Source organism: Pogonomyrmex barbatus, unplaced genomic scaffold (genome assembly GCF_055798465.1).
Source record: "Pogonomyrmex barbatus isolate J1 unplaced genomic scaffold, ASM5579846v1 scaffold12, whole genome shotgun sequence".
In the NCBI taxonomy this organism is placed as follows: Eukaryota; Metazoa; Arthropoda; class Insecta; order Hymenoptera; family Formicidae; genus Pogonomyrmex; species Pogonomyrmex barbatus.
This window is the reverse complement of record NW_028297108.1, coordinates 1,106,192-1,125,106: the sequence shown is the minus strand read 5'-3', so window position 1 is coordinate 1,125,106 and position 18,915 is coordinate 1,106,192. Positions and strand designations below refer to the sequence as shown.

Genomic DNA, 18,915 nt, shown 5'->3' with positions numbered 1-18,915 from the left:
GAAAATAATCTGGTTGATTCATTAAAATTATTACTTTATTAATTATTATAAAACGCTTAAGCATTTTGATAATAGTGTAAAAATTTTTTATATTTTAGTATCAATTTTAATCATCAATTCCATCTAAATGTTTTAATGGCCTGACAAAATTATTTTTAGACTTGTATCTGATCGAATTTTTAAATATTTCAGTATTTTTTTCGTGTTGAATTAAAAAAATATATATAACAAACTCTCTCTCTCTCTCTCTCTCTGTTACTTTTCATACTTGTACATATTTTCATTCGAAATGAAGTTTTCATGCTTGTACATCTTTTCTTTATTGAAATTTTTTTCCTTTTTTTTTTCCTTTTTTTTTACTAAAACATTATATCCGATAAACTAATATTTGCAACTTATTTCTTGTAATTGCTTTAACCATGGAAACCACCCTATCGTTTGTGCGGGGAAGAAAACCGCGCGGTGCGTCGCAACGTGAATTCCTAGGGCCGTATTTCGCGGAAGTCACTCCGGATTAACTGCATTAAAGTTTCTCCGCGGTTCCCTTAAAATATTGCAACGGCTTAAACGTTTTTTAACGCCGAAACTTTTGCCTCTCTCGATTTATTCGAGAGCGAAATTATCCGTTATTTACCGACGAGAGAGCAGTAGGAAGGAAGGCGGCGCGGTGGTGGAAGTGTGCTCTCTCTCTCTCTCTCCCCCCTCTCCCTTCCTCTCTCCGTTTCTCACTTTTTTTTCTTCGCTTCCCTCATCTCTCGGCGGCGCTTTCGTGTGTCTGGCGAAACCAGTTTTTGATCGCGCCGGGTTAAGGGCGGCCATTTCCGGTCCGCGCGCGCCTTCCTCCCTCCTCTCCGTTCCTCTTCGCGTCCCTCATATCCGGTACGGCACTTGCAACGTTTTAAACCCACTGCTCTCTCTGGTACACTCGGACGACCTTTTTTTTCCCCCCCGAGAGCTTGTCGAGCGTAAAATCTTCCCCGGCGCGGCGTCGGGACGGCGAGAGGGGAGACGACGGCGCTCGAAAAATAGGCAAAAAATCCACCTTCATTATGAAACGTTATCTTTCTTTACGTCCGACTTAATTAGCTCGCCGCGTCCATTTTGGGGTATTACAATGCGCGAGCAACCTCGGGCGAAAATTAAGTCGCTCGTGCTGTCGCGCGTGAATCACTTTGATAGATTAAGCTGCAACGATGATATTCAATTTGATTTTCGTCACCCTGCGGCTGCGCCAATGTACGCAACTTTGTGTCTCCTATTTTTATTTTATCTTATTTTTTTGTTTCTCGCTGCGAAAGGAACTTCTGATCATTCTCGAAGAAATTTACATGTATATGCCTCTGCTAATAAGCAGATACGTGCAACAGACGTTTGCATTTATCCGGCCGTTTTACGACGTCGCGCTGAGACCTGCCATTTCGACATTATTAATGAAGATTCATATTACGTGCCTCGCCGCGATGGCGTATTTCTCTATAAGCTCGCTTCAACCGGATACAGAGAAAGATAGAGCTAAGAAAAATAACACACATCCACCCCGCCGCATAATAAATGGCTTGTCATAACTGCTCCCATTTTTGCATAATCCTATCAAGGATTAATGAATTCAATTTCCTTACGCTTTCACGACCGTGACAATTTTTTTTCACGTCGCGCGCGATCTTTTACGCATCCGTCGCCGCGCCTCGTACAAAAATTCATTTGATTTCCAAATTGAGGGGGACTAATATGCGCGATGAGACGCGAGCGGATATCCGGATTTTTCGATACGAAGCCACAAGGCGAGGTCTTGGATGGGAGCGCGGAACGAACGGAAAGAAACGCGAAAGCGAAAGTGGTCGTCGATCGCGCGGTGTGGTCCAGTGGTGCGCTTTAATTAAGATGAAAATTTGAGAGGATCGTGCGTGCGCGTGCAGGCTGGACCGACGAGATCATCACGATCGTGAAAGCCACCGCCGGAATCGTCGTGGCGGTTCGCGTTTTACGAGCGATCCACGCGCGGCGATCGTCAGAGAGAAATAACGCTCGCGCGCGCGCGCGCGCGCGAACGCGCTTGCCTTGGAGGTCGGTATAATTGCCTCGAGAAGGAGAAAGAAAGAAAAAAAAAGAATCAATGAAACCGATAGGTCCGTTACGTCGCACCGTTTCACCTGCCTTCCCACGGTGCGCGCTGCCGGTGCGACCAAATTTACTCCGTGTAAAACGTGGAGGCCGCCTGTCGATGTTGCGTGTATATGTATATTGGTCGCGTGTGAATGTGTGCCATATCTGAAATTCCGTCCTCCGAAACATTCTTTTGTGGTGGCACAAGTAATCGATAATACGAAACTTAAGCGTCGAGCGTTAAAATTTCCCGTTTTAAAATTATACGCAGACTCTAAGACTTATTTATTCGATTTTCGAAACTGTCGTCATTTGTCCGTCTTTATTTTGAGGAATTGAAGGGGATGTACTCTGTTGCCTTTTGTAGAAAAAATGTCGACGATGAGAACCACTGATTATGCGAGTACTAGGTTAAAAGCGGCAATGAATAGAATTGATATAAATGGGACGGCGACCTGGCTTCGGTCTCGAAGTTGATTGTTTTTTTCTTTCCCCTATCGTCGAATTGGTCGACAAGTGCCACTTTATTACCGCAACGAGTTCGTTACCGTGCTTTTACCAAATCAGTCGACACGAGCCGATTAAGGTAGAAAATTTTATGTTTCTCCACATCAGCGCGCATGATTCTCTCAAATAATCTTTTTATTTTTATTTTAATGAAACTTTTATTAATCTGCCATTAGAAATTATCTTTATAAAGAGTTATCAATCCCTTATCTATCGTTTTTGTATTTAAAAGAGCGTACCGATAATTCGCCGTGCGAAAAAAAGATTACATCGTTATGATATTTTTCATAATTACGTCCGTTTATGAGGTATGTATTCCTTTGCCGGGGAATCCAACTCCGAATGAGATGAAAGAGATTAGATCCACATGATGCTGACTGCGCTCTCGCTTGCTGGAAGCTACCGCGGAAAGCTAGAAACTAGGAGTCGCGCGTGGAAATTCCATGACGGCGACAGTTCCGGTCGATCGTCGCCGCCCGTTCCGTAATCTATGGTTGGGATTAGCATTAGTATCCCGACACGTATGCGTAACCCATATGATCGCGCTTGTAGCTACAAGCTACACGCACGCGTACACACTGGTATGCACGCGTCGAACACATATACCGCTCCTCTCGACTCTCTCTCTCTCTCTCTCTCTCTCTCTCTCTCTCTCTCTCTTGCGCGCGCGCGCGATCGCGCACGTCTCTCCACAATTTGGAGCACAATATACACGCACACACGCGCGCCTAAACAGATACGATAGATACGGCGGCTACAAACATATTCGCGCGCAGCGGCGCGCGCGAGGTATAATTAGACGCGGCCTAGAGCCGTACTAATAGCGGTATCCTAGGACCCCAACACACACGTCCGCCGATATATCCATTGCTGGTAACCATTATCCCCGGGCTCTGTTTGCGCGGATACATCGCCTCCGGGACACACGCGTATACCTCGTACACACGCGCGCGCCTGCGCTCGCACGTGCATTGTTTCTCTGTGTTCTATCACACTGTACGTATTTGCATGTGTGCGTGCGCGCGCGCACGCGCACGCGCGCGAGAGAGCGTGCTTCGCCTCGTACCTACCGTTTATATACATTGTGCATATCCTTGTATCGCATTGTGTGTATGTGCTCAAGCATACGTATATATGTGTGTGTGTGTATGCGTGTGTGTTTGTATATTTAAGCATACATACAAACGCGCGCGATCCTGATGAAGCCGCGTGCTCTGCGCGATTATGACAATTAGCGTGAGGAAAAGTGAGAAATAGGAGTCATCGGGATCGTCGCCACGCGGCGACGATCGCCGGCTCTGTTTGCGCTCTCGTTTGATGTATATTTTCGGTCGGCTTGCGCTATAAATGCGGGGAACGCATAATCATAAATTAATACCCGGGCAGTTACGGCTGCGACTCTATTCCGCGCGTTGCGCTTCGAGCGCTTATAAAGTATTCAGATACCCGGTTCACGCGCGAATGTCGCTTTCAATGCTCGATTAATTCCGATGAAACTGGTGATCTTTTCGAGGCCTGGAATTATATTCTTAATGAAATTTATATGAAAATTGCTGTTAATCGTAAATGTAAATAAAATTATTTTCCACTTTCCACGGTAATAACATTAAAATGCATCGTAAAATATATCGCACGAGATAATATCGAGAAATGCCGTGCCGGTACTAATATTTGAACAAAAATACTACTTCAATGAAGTAGATTAATATCGACATTTAGTTTTATTCTAGGAAAATCTAAGTTTTGTATTTAAATCTAGATGAGAGAGAAAGTATCTCCAGACTGGTATCCTACGTGAATTTTTAGCACGCGAGCTACACCAGTCGCTCGCGCGTCATCGGATGAATACTTGATGCCGAAACTTTACCTTCCCGAGTTTCTTTCGTATTGTCGTGCATTTAATATATGCCGTAATGTATACCGACAAAGTAGGACGGCAGTACGCGCCAAAGTGACGACTGAAAACGTCACCATTAGGAAGTAACTACGCGGCGCCGGATATCTCGATTATCTTCCAACAATCCATCCTCTCTCGAGTACGCGTGTCTGTCTGTCTGTGTATGTACGTATGTGTATGCGCGCGTTCTCGAAACGCGCGTGTATACACGGAACACTCGCAAACGCGTAAACATATGCTCGCGAATACACGCGCGTGCGCGCATATCCTCCGTATATCCACCAGCGCAATATAGCAACATAGGCACACACGAACCGCGAATGCTGATCTGGGAACATGTGTGTGCGTGTGTGTGTGTGCGCGCACGCGCGCGTGTATCAGTGTCCGTGAGTGACTATATGGACGACCATATATACGTCCGATTATTAGTGTGTCACACACGCTTGATTTGGTAGCGGGCTTATAACGCCCGCTATAGCGCCGAGAGGCGCCAGCTGGATGTGTTTCGAAACATATCCCCCCCCTCGATGTACCCCTCGACTAAACGCGAACCCCTCGACTAAACGCGAACCCCTCGACTCCCTCTCGCGCACGTTCGCGTCCCTCGGTCCTCCGCCGACTCTGTTCGCGCTGATGATGATGACGTTGATGATGACGGAACTTGCGATGCGACGCGATGCAACGTGATGTCGTGTTAAACCGCGATCAAACAATCGAAATTTTCGGGGAGGGAGGGGGGGGAGGGAGCAAAACGTCGCGAGAACAACGAGGCGATATCATGCTTCTAGTGGAATAATCGATCGAGAGCCACGCTTGGAAATTTTCTCTAACATAATACTATACTATATTTAAAAAATAAAGGTCAATTGCTCGGAAGGCGATTAGAGATCCAAAAACAAGAAAAAAAATTGATATGAATATAAATCCAAAAATGTCGTTTTCGAGTTATCGTTATTTTTATGTTGAAATTTGAAATTGCTTTGCTTTCGAATTTTTTCATCAAAATTGAAAGAAGATATAGTTCTTATAAGTTTTATAATATAATTAAAGTTAAATAAAAGTTGTGGGCTCCTTCAGCACCAATCCACGTGGAAATGTAACCCGCTAAGTATCTCTTAGTAAAAATTAGGATTTCACAGTTGTTCACCATCAACTTACAGAACACCCTGTATAATTATCCGTAATAGAGCGATTTAAATTGAAAATTACATCAATATTGATTATTTTTTTCTGATATAATATTTTTAATGCATGGGCAAGAATGATATGAATTTTACATGATGCTCGAAATGGATCCTCGCGATCTCTCGTAATAATCGAAATTAGACACGGCGTACAGACGCGCGCGCGTTTTAATTATCATTCGCAACGGCGCGGAATTTATGATCATGCTAATTGTGTACGGCGTCAGTATTGATACACATCGCGCGACGGCTTGCACGATCCGCGTGCGCCAATAACAGAGCGTGGAAAATTTATTAACGCGATCGTAGGCCGGGGGGAATACGGGGCCGTTTAGCGGTACGGCCAGACGACTAAACGGAATTAGGCGCGTATTAGCGTTTCCGCCGACTGGCGACGCTGCGCGGACCCACCGCGACGTGTGGGTCTCTCTCATCTTAATATCGCGCGAGTGGGCGTCGCCCGTGACGACACGACGGGACAGTTCGATGGTCCGACGACTATCTGTCGGTGCTCGAGGAGGTTATCACGCGCCACTGTCCGCCGGCCAGCGGACAGTGGAACGTACATATACACACGAATCGCACCAGGCCGTAATTACACGCTCCCCGGCCGTAAGATATGTCTTCTAATAACGGTCCCGTTCTCTTTCTGTTTCAGGTGAGTTAACAGTTCCTCTCTCCATCCATGTGCCGATTAGTAGCCGAGAGCGCTCGCCCCGGTGAGAGATTTACGTCTATATTTCTCCTTTGCGGCGTTCTTTTTTCTCATATCCTCTAATTGTAATAATCTCAACCGTGAAATTAAAAATTTCACGCTCTTTCAATTTTTTATCTTAACTCCATTATACGCGATTATATAAATAGACTCGTAGCCAGTTTAATGTCTCGTAACGAGTATCCGTGTTTATTTAACACAATTATTCATAATTTGGTTGTTACTTAAATTTTCTTCGCGCGAGCGTGAGCGTGAGGTTAAGAGTGAGTTAAAACATAATATCGAGGCTTTCTAAGACTCGACGAGAAACACGTCGGATCGGGAGTTCGAGTCAAGCCAGCGAGTAGCGAGACGAGGGGGAGCTACCGTGAAAAAAGAAAAATAAAGACGCGTAGGGACCCGAGTCCGCTTCGGGGCGAAAGAAAACGATGGAAACATGGCGACTTTCGGGCCATATGGCGTTTACGGGTGCCCAAGCACCGTAAACTTTCATGGACGTAGTCTAATCTCTCTCTCTCTCTCTCTCTCTCTCTCTCTCTCTCTCTCTCTCTCTCTCTCTCTCTTTTTCCACCGTCGGCCTTCTTCGTTGTGAGAACAGAAGCCTTAATCAGCGACCGCCAGACTCTTAAAGGATGACGAGTGGTTTCGGCTGAAAGTCACGGAGAGCCGGAAGGTTCTTCGCCCTTTGCGTGTCTAGGTCGGGTTCGCATTGTTCCAGAAACTATTTTATTCCCCGACTCGTTCGATCTGTGCTAGATCTATCTTACCCCGTTCTCTCTCTCTCTCTCTCTCTCTCTCTCTCTCTCTCTCTCTTCCTTTTCTTTTATACGACTATACTCGATTCTTTCTCTATTCGAAGCTCTTTAAATTTTTCCTCGAATTCCGTCTCTAGCTAGTCGTGATAAGGAAATAACACTCCTATCAATCACAGCGAGATAGACCGCACATCGATCGTGAATAACGGATTACGATATACCGCGAGTTCTACATAGCGTGACGCTCGAGCGTGTTGCGCAAAATTAACGCTGTAACATCCGATTAATCTCCATCGCGCACGCTCCGCGTATTTTCAGAAGAGGATGACCGACCACCGAGATATCATCCCCCCAGTCGAATAATCGTAACAATAAGTCAGGCGGGAATTATTATTATGCGGAAGCGTCTCCGGTATTAATAAATGGTTTCAATCGTTTGCCCTAAAGTTTCCCTTCTGCTTTCCCGCGAAGCGCACATTCCGTACGTACACGCGATAGAATACACAATGTGCCGATTCATATGCGCGCGCGCGCGCGCGCGCACACACACACACACACACGCACACACACACACACACACACACACACACACGGCACACGGCACACACGGACATCCGCGTGCACGTACGCGCGCGAGGTCGCATCCACACGCGGGCATTCTTGCCACCGAAACGGGCTTCACCTTCGACCCGAGGGATCGATCTGCATAGCGGGTAGCTCTCGCATAATCGCGCAAAACGCGCCCGGCGGACATGCAGCGCCGGACAGCCACTGGGTAGGAGCGTTCGGATGCACACAGGTGTGCGTGCGTGAGTGTGCGTGTCCAGTGTGTGCCGGAGCTCCATAACCGAACGTGTAAGCCAGGTTAGGCGTTCCAGGGAGGGTAAAGCTCTTCCTCTTTCTCTCCTTCTCTCCTCCTCCTCCTCCTCTCTCTTTCTCGGCATGAGATAGAGCGTAGATTAGGCTGGCTCGAGTCAATTCCGATTTCCGTGCTGATCTCGCGATAGATCGTGCCTGTTTCCGTACCTGTCTCCGTCTTTTCACACTCGCAATCTTCATATCTCCGTTAAATCTTAAGTCCCTCGTTATTATTAGTGTTTACGATCATGTTATAACAATAACAATGGTAACCGCTTCTCGCAGCGTGATGTAGCCTACCTTTCTACGCTGCAGTGATCAAGTACGATGATTTCAAGCTAAGCGAACCATTTGGACCTTCAGTTTTTAGGAGTTTGCCGTTTCCTTACGCGAAGAAACTTTTCGGTCGAAAATGTTCGACCGAACGACAACCAAATTCCTCGGCAAATATTTCAATTTATCGTTCAATTCGTAACTCCTCCGTTCCTAGCGTTTGCAAATCCAATTACCCTCGGATGAAATAAAACGGGTGTTGGTACGAGTTATATCGCATCGGAGCCCGGAATAGAAACACCCGAGCCAGTTTCGATTTCCACGAAGATCACGCGGTAGATCGTGCCTACCTCCGTGCCTGGCCCCCAGATTACTTCCCCGGTGATCCTCGAGCGAGCGAGTTTACGTCTCTACGTGCGGCTCTCGCTGTTGTTGTCGGGCGTCGCTGCGCCGTAGCAACGTCGCCCGCTCGTGTATTCAACGAGTCCGAAACTTTTCGCGACTGTGCACACAACTGACGAGGAAGTCACGAACTAAGTTCCACCCCGGGGGACGCGTTTAGCACCGTCGTTTCGCTCGTACATTCACGTATCCGCGGCGATTTTTAACGGCCATTCGGAAACCGTTGCGCAAATCGCTTTTCAATCTTGACGATTATTTCACGTGATATCTTTCACGTATAATTTAAACGAACAATATTCTGTCGTAATAATAGAGTATTTTTGCCGGACACAAGCACAGATATCGCAAGATCTGAGAGGATTACGCGATCTCGGGCGTCGATCATCAGAAACAGCCACCTGGCGTTATCACGTCAGGATAACAAAAATTTTCAGATAACGCTCTATAAACACATCGCGGTGTCAGAAATTTCCTCAAAGTCCGCGATTTATCGCCATCTCTCCGATCTTTGTTTTCGAGCGAGGTAGACGCGATAACCAGTGATCCCAGACGATCCCGAAGCGCATCGAGAGGGAGTCTCGTGCCGATTCGCAACAAACCTGCTTTTGCGAACGGATCGAGGAATTAAGTCCACTCACTGGAATACGCGATAAGATAAATTCCCGCGCACGGTTGACTTGACGAAACAAAACGATACCTCCGCGCGATAGAAGTGATTTCTCCGCGACGTAGAGATATACGCTATACTCGGTAATACATCAGAATGGACAGCCACGTGTACGTCGCTCGCAGGCAAATTCGATCGATCGTTTCGAGATTACCTTATAGACAATCGCAACGCTCGCGAACTAATTTCGCGAAATTGCATCGTTCTGCATCGCCCGAGCGATAATTGTCATCGATAGATAGAGCGATTCCGCGACGAAGACTTCGGCCTCCCTCTTCCCCCCCCCTCCCCTCCTCCTATCCGGTTCGATTTCGCGAGGTCAATTCCGCGGTATATACCGTGTGGCAAAATAAAACTCGCTCGAACCGACGCGAGCTCGTCCTCGGCAGCTCTACTACAAAATTATTGACTTTTGCTATAAATACCATTTGCATTCGCGGACTATAGTCGACGTACGTTTGAGATAGCGATTCTTCATCTTCGAACGGTGTTCTTTCCGAGGTTGCTGCCGGAGAAATTTGCCGTGCTACACGAAACGATCGCGGTAAATACGGTAAACTGAACGATAATGTGATAAGATAACTGAAAATGGCGTAGGAATTGGAAAGTGCCCTATTTTATTGATTAATAAATTTTGACGAGTGATCTTTTATGGAACTTTTGCACGCGCCGATACGTTTGCGAGGAATAATTCCACGAGCGCTCGAAACGATGTTCTGCGAGGTCTCACGACGCCGAACCGTCGACGTTCCTTGAACTTGGATCGATAGCTTCTTCTTCTTCTCACGCATTCTTATTTCCTCGGAGACATGGATTTTAATTCGAGCCATGTGACCGGTCTCTTGAAATTCGATTCGAAATTACGGGACACGGTCTCCGTTCCTAGTTCCGGGCCGGTGGCAATGGGAAACGCATGGATGTAGGAGGCCCCTCTCTCCCCTCTTTCCGCACCCAATCCCATGGAATTATGGTTTCGTTGGTTAGAATTATGGTTGCGCCCTGCATCCGTGACCGGGTCACTTCCTGAGCGTCGCGTTGGCGTGCTCGCCCCTCTGTGTTCTCTTCCTCTTCCCCCTCCCGTCTCTCTCCTCCCCCCTTCTTCATCACGCGTTCCTTTTTTATTTTCTTTTCCTCGTCTCTTTTTTAGATTCTCAACAGTCCTTAAATATGTCCTGTTCTTACTCGTCTATTTCCTCGAATGAGAGGGCGTCTGAGTGGAGAGCGCCTCTCCAAAAGAAGGAATTACAGGAAAAAAAAAAGCGTAAAAAAAATGCGGTCCTCCGTCGCAGGAAAAACTACTTGCTCCCTCTCGGATCTCGATGATATACATGGTCTAGACCGGAATGACTTGGCGTCGCGACGCCGCGCACGTCTCTTTTTGCGGGCATGATTTAGATGATAAATCGTTTACCGATGTTAAGGCCGTGCGCGGAACGCGATGAAGGCTGGTTACCGATATGCATTACAGGGCGAATAAGGAACTCGATTCCCGTGAAGAATTCGCAATAGAATAAATGATGGCTTTGATTTCGTTATTTACGGCCCGAGAAGCGGATAGCGATAAGATGAATTTCGCGAGCGGTATCTAAAAAATTTTCACGATAGACATCGATATGACGGTTAAGAGCGTGACTTTCTCGCCGATTTTTTTGCCGTACTTTCTTTCCTCGTTAAGATAAGCTTAATGTAATATATTGATAGCGAAAACATTATACATCCGAACATTCCAGGCTTGCTGAGTCGCTCTCTTGACACAGGTGCGCCTAATTCGGGCTTGTCTTCGACTTATTGACGATCAAATTGTGCAATCGTTACGAGCGGTAACGGAACGTCACCGTTCGTTATTAATTACGGGACTTTTGCTATTGTTCGAAAAAAAATATTTTCAGTCGCGCGGACAAATATTGGGATTAATTGCACGCGTCTGTCGGAAAGCGAATTTAACAGCGCGGTTCCCAGTTTTTTATCCCAACAATTCGAAAGAAGCTTACGTGATCTTTTCGTAGTTATATATTACACTTTTTATACATTGCACTTTCCCTTGCACCGATTGACCCGAATTTTTGGAAGAGTCCTAATCGAGAACTCTTGTTTTTGAAGCACACGAGCTTCGTTATTGTTATTCACGGGTAAAACAACGAGGTTACCAACCGGTCGAGAACCGGTTGTGCGTGTTTTTTTTTTCTTTTTTTTTTAAACCCATAATTCTAGGTGGAAGGACCTGCCGGGACAGAGAATGTGCCGTCGGACGAATGAACGAAATCCGTGACTCCCCGGGGCTAGTCTATCCCTCGTGACTATTGTTTCCGATGCCGACGTGCGGTATTTACCATCATTCTGTACCTGTTTCGGAAAAATCATTCTCTAACCCCGATTTGTCCAGATGTGCTACTCAGAGCTACTGGAGGTGGAACTCTCGATTTTTTCTGTCATTGAGGTAAATTCCAACATTTTCTTTCCGAGAATTGCCAGATGTTTCGTAGACTAGATGTACTTCGAGAGATTTGTTATAATCATAGGATAAATTATTAACGACAATATTAACCGAAGGATATAAATAACATTATATATTCTCAGTTCAAACTATCGCTACACACGCGTTATCAGACATCACCGCTCTACAATATAAACTTCCGTTTTACTTGTATATTTGCTTTCTCGAATTTAGTACCGAGGCTTTACATTAAAACGTACCTTCGGTTCTGCTGTTATCAGTTGCAATTTTGAGTACATTATTTACGCGTGTACTTGCGATTGCTCGTATTTATATTAATATTGACAGGCGAGTATAGTATTTGCTTACGCGTACGCTGTCCTGTACGCAGCCTAGCCATGCACGCACGCACACATATACACGTATGCACATATGCACATATGCACGTATGTACATCTTTCTGCGCGTGTGTGCGCGCGACGGGCAACGTGAAACGATGACGGTGCGCATGTGCGCGTGCATTCACGCATATATGCGTGCTAACGGCGCTTACGCATGCGCATACGTCGTCTCCGTAGCAGCTGTCCGCCAGGTGCGTGGCACCGTCGACCAATCGGAGGCCTCCCCTTGACCGGGGGGGTGCTCAACCTTCGGCGTCCTCAATTACCTGCGTCCCATCCTGCAGGATATAACCTGCCAGGGAGTTTATTGTCCATCGGAACACAAAATCCACCCTCGCGAAATATTCGTTCGTGTGTGAAAAAATAAAAAGGATCATCGACGTACGGGTGAGATTTTATAAATGCGTACCGCGGGACATTGACATTGGTAACGGGAATAAGCAAGGCTTATTGCTCTTTGTCACGAGCGCAACGCGATTTTATTTGCAATCTGCAAACTCGATGTAGGAAGGATTGCAGGTGTTGCGGGAATAAAAAAAAATGTATTCTCAGAAAATAATATTTATTACAATCGTTCATTTACTTAATATTTGATGAAAAACATTTACAATTCAGAATATTCATTTCGAGAGTCTTATGGTTTTAATTATAATTATTATCGTAATCATTAAGGTGATATTGTAAAACTTTTAAATAACGAAAGTTCAATAATCGCGAATAGATCATACATTAAATATTGTTGTATTTTGCTTATTTATTAAAAAAAAAAAAAAAAAAAAAAGAAAAAAACAATAGCAATGAATCGCGCATGTATTATTTAAATTAATATGTATTGTCCTTTTTTTTATAATAACACATCGATATTCAAATGTAGCAAACCCATCTCGATTCCGACCCTTCGCGTCGCGGCGCTTCGCTCGGCGCCATTTCCTACCTCAATTCCCGGCATCGCGCGGCGCAAAGTGTTACCGTTAAATAACAGCAATAGCCGCAAATTGCTGACATTAGACGGCCGATCCATCGCGCTGTCGGGGAGAGCGCGTAATATTTGCGCACGCATCTATACACACCAGCGCGCTACAGCGGCTGCTGCTGCTGGCACTTTTGTCTCGTTCTCTCTCTCTCTCTCTCTCTCTCTGCTCTTTTTCTTTCTCCTTCTTTCGGGCGTGCACGCGATCGGAATCCGCAGCTGTACGAAAAGTCATTTTCGTGCCTCCCGTGGATGGCCGGCCGCGCGTGTCCACGTGGCCCCTCGCTTGCGAAAGCGAGCCCGCTCGAGGAAACTCCGCGCGTGTACGATCACGCTGCGAGGTTTGAGAAATCGGTGCATACGAGAGCGTGCCATTAAAGGAGATCGACGCCGTTTAACTCTCCGTCCGTGGCGAATTGTTTCGCTCTCGCCCCGTGACAATGGCGTGCGCGCGCGCGCGCGCGCCGCTTCCCCTTGGCCGGCGGCGGGGCTGTAAAAGTGAAATAGAAACTGGCGATCGTTTCTATATTGTACGGCTCCACGTCGCGGGTAGTAATGAGCCGCGATTTATTAGCGCGCGATCGCTCGCGTCTACGACGTTGCGTCACGCTCGTCGACGATTTGAGATTGCTGCGTTGGACGGTGACTTTGATCGATATAACCTAAATTGCGTCTGTAAATCGGACGATTTGCCATAAGGAATTGAGGAAACATTCTTCAACGATGAAAGAACCATAGCGATGATACAAGCCGAAGCGGAAAGTAGAATATATACATGGAATAACGATCTATTTCACGTTCCGACACGTAGAACAGAAGCGAAGTGTTTAGAGAATAACAGAAATATTAGAGTGTTATCTCGTATAATGCAGATAACAGAGTATACAGGGTGTTTCGTAAATCAAGATCGATCGCTCGGGAGGTGATTGATTATCCAAAAACAAGAAAGAAAGTTGATATTATCATAGATCCGAAGATCATTCTTAAGTTATCGCTATTTTTATATTACGTTATAAAACTCATAAAGATTATCTCTTTTTCCAATCTTGACAAAAAAAATTTGAAAACAAAGCAATTTGAAATTTCAACATAAAAATGGCGAATAACTCGAAAATAACGCATTTCCGAATCTATGTTCATATCAACTTCTTCTTTTTGTTTTTAGATCTCCAATCGCCTCCTAAGCGACTGCCCTCCACTTTTGAAACATCCTATATAATTTTATAATTTTATTTCCATACGTTGGCTGTGTATTATGGAAATAGCTTTGGAACGATTAAAGTAAGGAAATATAGTTACGCTGGAGTGATAGGGAGCGGGAGAATAAAGCGTCAGATAAACAAGTGTGGCTCTTGCATTTTATTGATAATGTAGCGGGAGTTTGCCGTTTACGGGAAACGTCGGCCCCTTTGAAACGCCCGCGCAAGATCGCCGGTGATTTGCCGCGGAAACGTCGCGTCGGTGGAAATGTCGCGCACGTGCACCGCGAGGTATACCCGGTTTAGGCCACCACCGTGCGGAACGATTAATGGCCGACGTTGGAAAGCACGGGAGAGAAAGGGCCGTGGGGCTCCCGCGCCGCGGGGAAATGACATTTTCCTGCGTCCACGCTGTTCAACGAAATGCAAACTGTGAGAACGAGAGGATTGCGGAATCGCATCGCGATACGCACCGCGCACTGTTCGCCTCGGTATTTAGCTCGTTGCCTCACGTCGCGTGTCGAATGCGGCAGCAAATCGAAATCATTGTGCGCTCGAAGGATTCGTTAGAAGCGTTTGAAAAAGGTCATTGGGAGAAAGTCGAGTAGATAAGACTCCTGGAGGATGAAGGGGGAAGGGAGGCGGGGAGGTACACGATTCATTAAGTAAAAAAGAATTAGTATCCCTCTAATGCTTTTTTTGGATTGCGCCATTGATACGTTTCTTAACGATCTTAATTTTGCGGCATCACAGTTTTTAATTAATTATATACACTGAGAAAAAGAAGTTGAAATAAGAAACGAATGTTAGCTTGTGGCGTTTTCTTCGATATTTATTTATTGGTTGAGACAAAATTTTGTTGTAATAACGAAATATACATTTTTGTGAAATATATTCAATTCTTCTTACTAATTGTAAGATGGTTCATTTGCTATATACGAATGAAATTTTATTTCGCCGTACTTAAGTAATTTCCTTATTTCCACAATCAATCTTTAAGTATCTTTTTTTCACTATAGGAATATAAAAAGCTGCTAATTAGTAGGATTCGAAAAGAGTTATATCTTAAGAGGCTGTCGTGGTTATGCAAACTAAATGTTACGGTTTGTAAACAAAGAATCCTGATCGAATTTTTTCGAAAATCTTACAACTGTGGTTAACGTAATCATTTTTTTTTTTTTTTTTTTTTTTTTTCGTGAAATATGTCGTTCATGAAATATATCAGTAAATTTCGTTTCCATTGTCTCCATTTGTCTCCAGCGTTATTGTAATTAAACGTTCACCCTCTAGGCGATATTTCGTGTACACACATCGAACTTCGAAGTCCACAACGAGATTTCGATTAGGAGTGCGTTATTGCTTTATACAAACGCCGTTTTCGGCGTAATTGGCGTAATTCGCATCTCCCTGCAATTTGCACCGTGAAATCGCCCGGTTTTGCTATCAAACGATCAAAACGTTTCGCGCATCGTCGACCATAGCCAGGGAGATTAATGACAAGCTTTGATGCGTACCAGCAATTATTAATTACTCGCATTACGCGACGCCGCCGGACTCAACGTACGCACCGTATGATGCTCAATCGCGTTAACTGTTAGCCTTAATGCACCAGGAAATGAACTTGCCTTTGGTGGTCACGTGGTATCCGTTCATCGGCCTCGGAATCGGACTGTTTGATGATATCTGTATCATACACGGAGAAGAAGTGGGGCGGATATGAAACGTACGTTTTGATGCCTTGTTAACCGAGGTATTTTATAATCGATCATTGGACAGATCGCGAAGGGAAAGGAGAATAATGTAGAATTTATATACTTGATATTCCTCGCTGATTTCAGAAACATCAGTTTCGTTCATCATTTATCTTATTTTTCATCCTCCGTAACTGCATTATTTATTCTTCGTGCTTCATTAACGCGAAAGAATAAATAAGCTCATCTCAAATTTCCGGTTGTCGTGGCATTCACGTAAAATACAAATTAAATACCGTTATCTACTACGATACGGGAGAGAACGTTAATAATGGGGAGTTCATTCGATTCTCAATTAGCTGCGGGATATATATTACGTAAATAAGTGATGACAAACTGTCACTCAAGGTGCACCGTCGTTGGAAATTGATTCGCGCATCTCGCATTGTGCGCTGTCCTTTCACCCCGAGTTACGGAGGCCGATCCGCTCGACCGGATACCGGGATTATTCAGCAGGCCGCCACCGAGCCTCCTTAATTAGCGTCCAATTATTTTATCTGCGGCTACTAGTAGCCACTGTTATAACATCGCCGGTCTCCGTGAGCACTTCGGGCGGAATCGGCCGATGAATTATTTATCGCACGTTAGACGGGTCAAGGGTACTTCGCCGAGTCTACTTCGTGCCAAAAGCCATTAGCTCGAGATGATTGTGGTAATTTCTCTCTTTGGCTCGCATCTTTTTTCGATCGTGCGTTTCTTTCGCATTTTCACACAGTTTCCCCACTTTTGCAGCAAAAAGCTCCGAATTTTTCGAGATCGATCTTTCCGCGTCCGGAAGCTTCCGGCTTATTACTTTCCCCTCTTTCGTACGAGACGAAATGATATTAGCGACGAAGTTATGATTTGTAATAATTTGACGAAATTATATTGGCATAAATGTACTTGCGATATGAAACAATTGTTCCGAAATTATAGGTGTAAATTCAATAAATAGGTTGTTAGACATCTAAAATCTAGTTTACCAAGTAATGTTCTTTCTAATCTGTTTTTTGAAACTTGTCACTTTGCTTATTATATTGATTATTTATTTTTTTATATGAGCGCTGAAAATGAAAAATGGCGTTCAAACTTATCTAGTTATTGCGATAAATATCACCACATGTCTTTGTTGTTCAAAAGATAAGACATTCGCCATAAGTGAATGATCCAAATTCCTAGCAGATATTTTTCACAATAAGAATTTTTCTGAAGGAGGCGAGAAATGGGGCTGTAGTCGATTTTCATAAAATTTGATTTCTTAAAAAGAAATAAATGTAACTTTAGCTTTAAGCTGCTACGTTTTAAATAACGGCGATAATTTGCGATATAAAGCAATTAATTTGCAAAAGGATTATTTTTTAGACTATTTTTTGAAAAACGTATTTGGAATGTGGAAAATAACTTTAATGAGATTGTCCTCTTACATACCGCTTGTTAATTTGGAAATACACTCTGGTCGGTTTTAATATTCGCCATTCGTATTCTTTACTCCCTTTTGTAAAACAACCGCGAGTACAAATGGAAACGTTTTTCTTATCTTAACCGGGCCGGTCCGTTGCTTAAAACGTCGTTTCTCGTCCGACACGTTTCGAGGTCGGAATCGATAAGAGAATCCTTTCTCCGGTCGTACGTGGAATCCCATCAGGATTTCAGCTTGGTGTCTATATACCCGGTGTCCTTAGGGGATTCGTAAGTACGAATGGACGACGATGCCAAGGAGAATCGTCCGGGGCCGCCCCGAGGGGGTTGGCACTGACTACTTGACTGACAACCAATTATACGAGCGAGTTGGTCAGGGTAGACGCCGTTTATATCGAACGAAAACCTCCGGATCTCCTTGGGTTAATCCCGACGAGGGACTGGGAAGAACGTCTTAAGGAGGATTATGTGTCGAATGAAAGAAGGACAGACAGTCACGGCTGCGCACGCGAGACACGGAGATTTCTGCCGATGCGGAAACGTATCCGCAGTGATATTCCATTGATTTGAAACGCGTGTCGGATCGAAGTTAGCACGAAAAAAGTTAACTTTACATCAGATCGGAAATAAGAAGTTACCCGGTATAGCCGATCGAACAAAGGGAATATTGCGAAGATCGAAGGCGAGGCTAAAACCGAGTTGCTCCGACGAGCGTTAAATGATATCGTTACGATTTCTTTATTCATTACAGCGGAATCCAGAAGCGTCTTATCATATCTAGAACATTCTTTCGGCAAGGCGGTTTCAATCAAGTAGCTGAAATCGGAGCGTGCGCGCGCCTCGTACGCGGATATTAATGCAGCCGGCTTTAATGCATCGCTTATCGCGAAAAAAACGTCCCCAGAGCTCGGAGGGAACTGTGTTATCGAATGCTTTTACGTTATAGGATAGGCGCGAACAACATGAGGCGGTAATTAGCGGCGCTGTAACTCGGGCGGTATCGTCTCGCTTCCAAGAAATGCGCTTCGTCATTTTTTTTTTTTTTTTCTTTTTCGGCGGGGTTCTTGGCTTCTCTTCGTTTTTATTACTTTGTCTTCGTCTATCTTCTTTGTCGGTGGATTTAGAATCGCTGTAGGAGATCGGGATGAGAACAGAGTTAGAAGAAGGAAGAAGGAAAGGAGAGTGAGAGAGGAAGGGAGGGAGAGAGAGAGAAAAACAAGATAACCTCCGGGTATAGGGAGATAAAAGCTGCCTCTGCCGTTTATTTTAATGAAAGCGGCTGATAGTCACGGGTCATCGAGGAGCGCCATGTTGTCTGCTTGCTTATCGCACACTTTTCCTTGCTTGATTGACACGCGACAGGAAGAAGTCGGCAAACGATAATGCCAAATCCACGCTCTT

The 18,915-nt window shown here is 44.9% G+C and overlaps 1 protein-coding gene across 2 annotated transcripts in view; it reads left to right on the top strand.

The window, feature by feature from the left end:
- LOC105425642 (uncharacterized) overlaps nt 1–18,915 on the top strand; it is an 86,938-nt gene that overhangs the window by 44,844 nt on the left and 23,179 nt on the right. Inside the window, exon 6 of one of the 2 annotated variants that reach the window (XM_089071717.1) lies at nt 6,350–6,410. The exons of the other annotated variant lie outside the window; for it this stretch is intronic. Coding sequence (XP_088927843.1) covers nt 6,350–6,358 — 9 coding nt within the window. The 3' untranslated portion in view covers nt 6,359–6,410. Of the gene's footprint in view, nt 1–6,349; nt 6,411–18,915 lie in introns of those variants that run through there. 2 annotated transcript variants of the gene reach the window in all.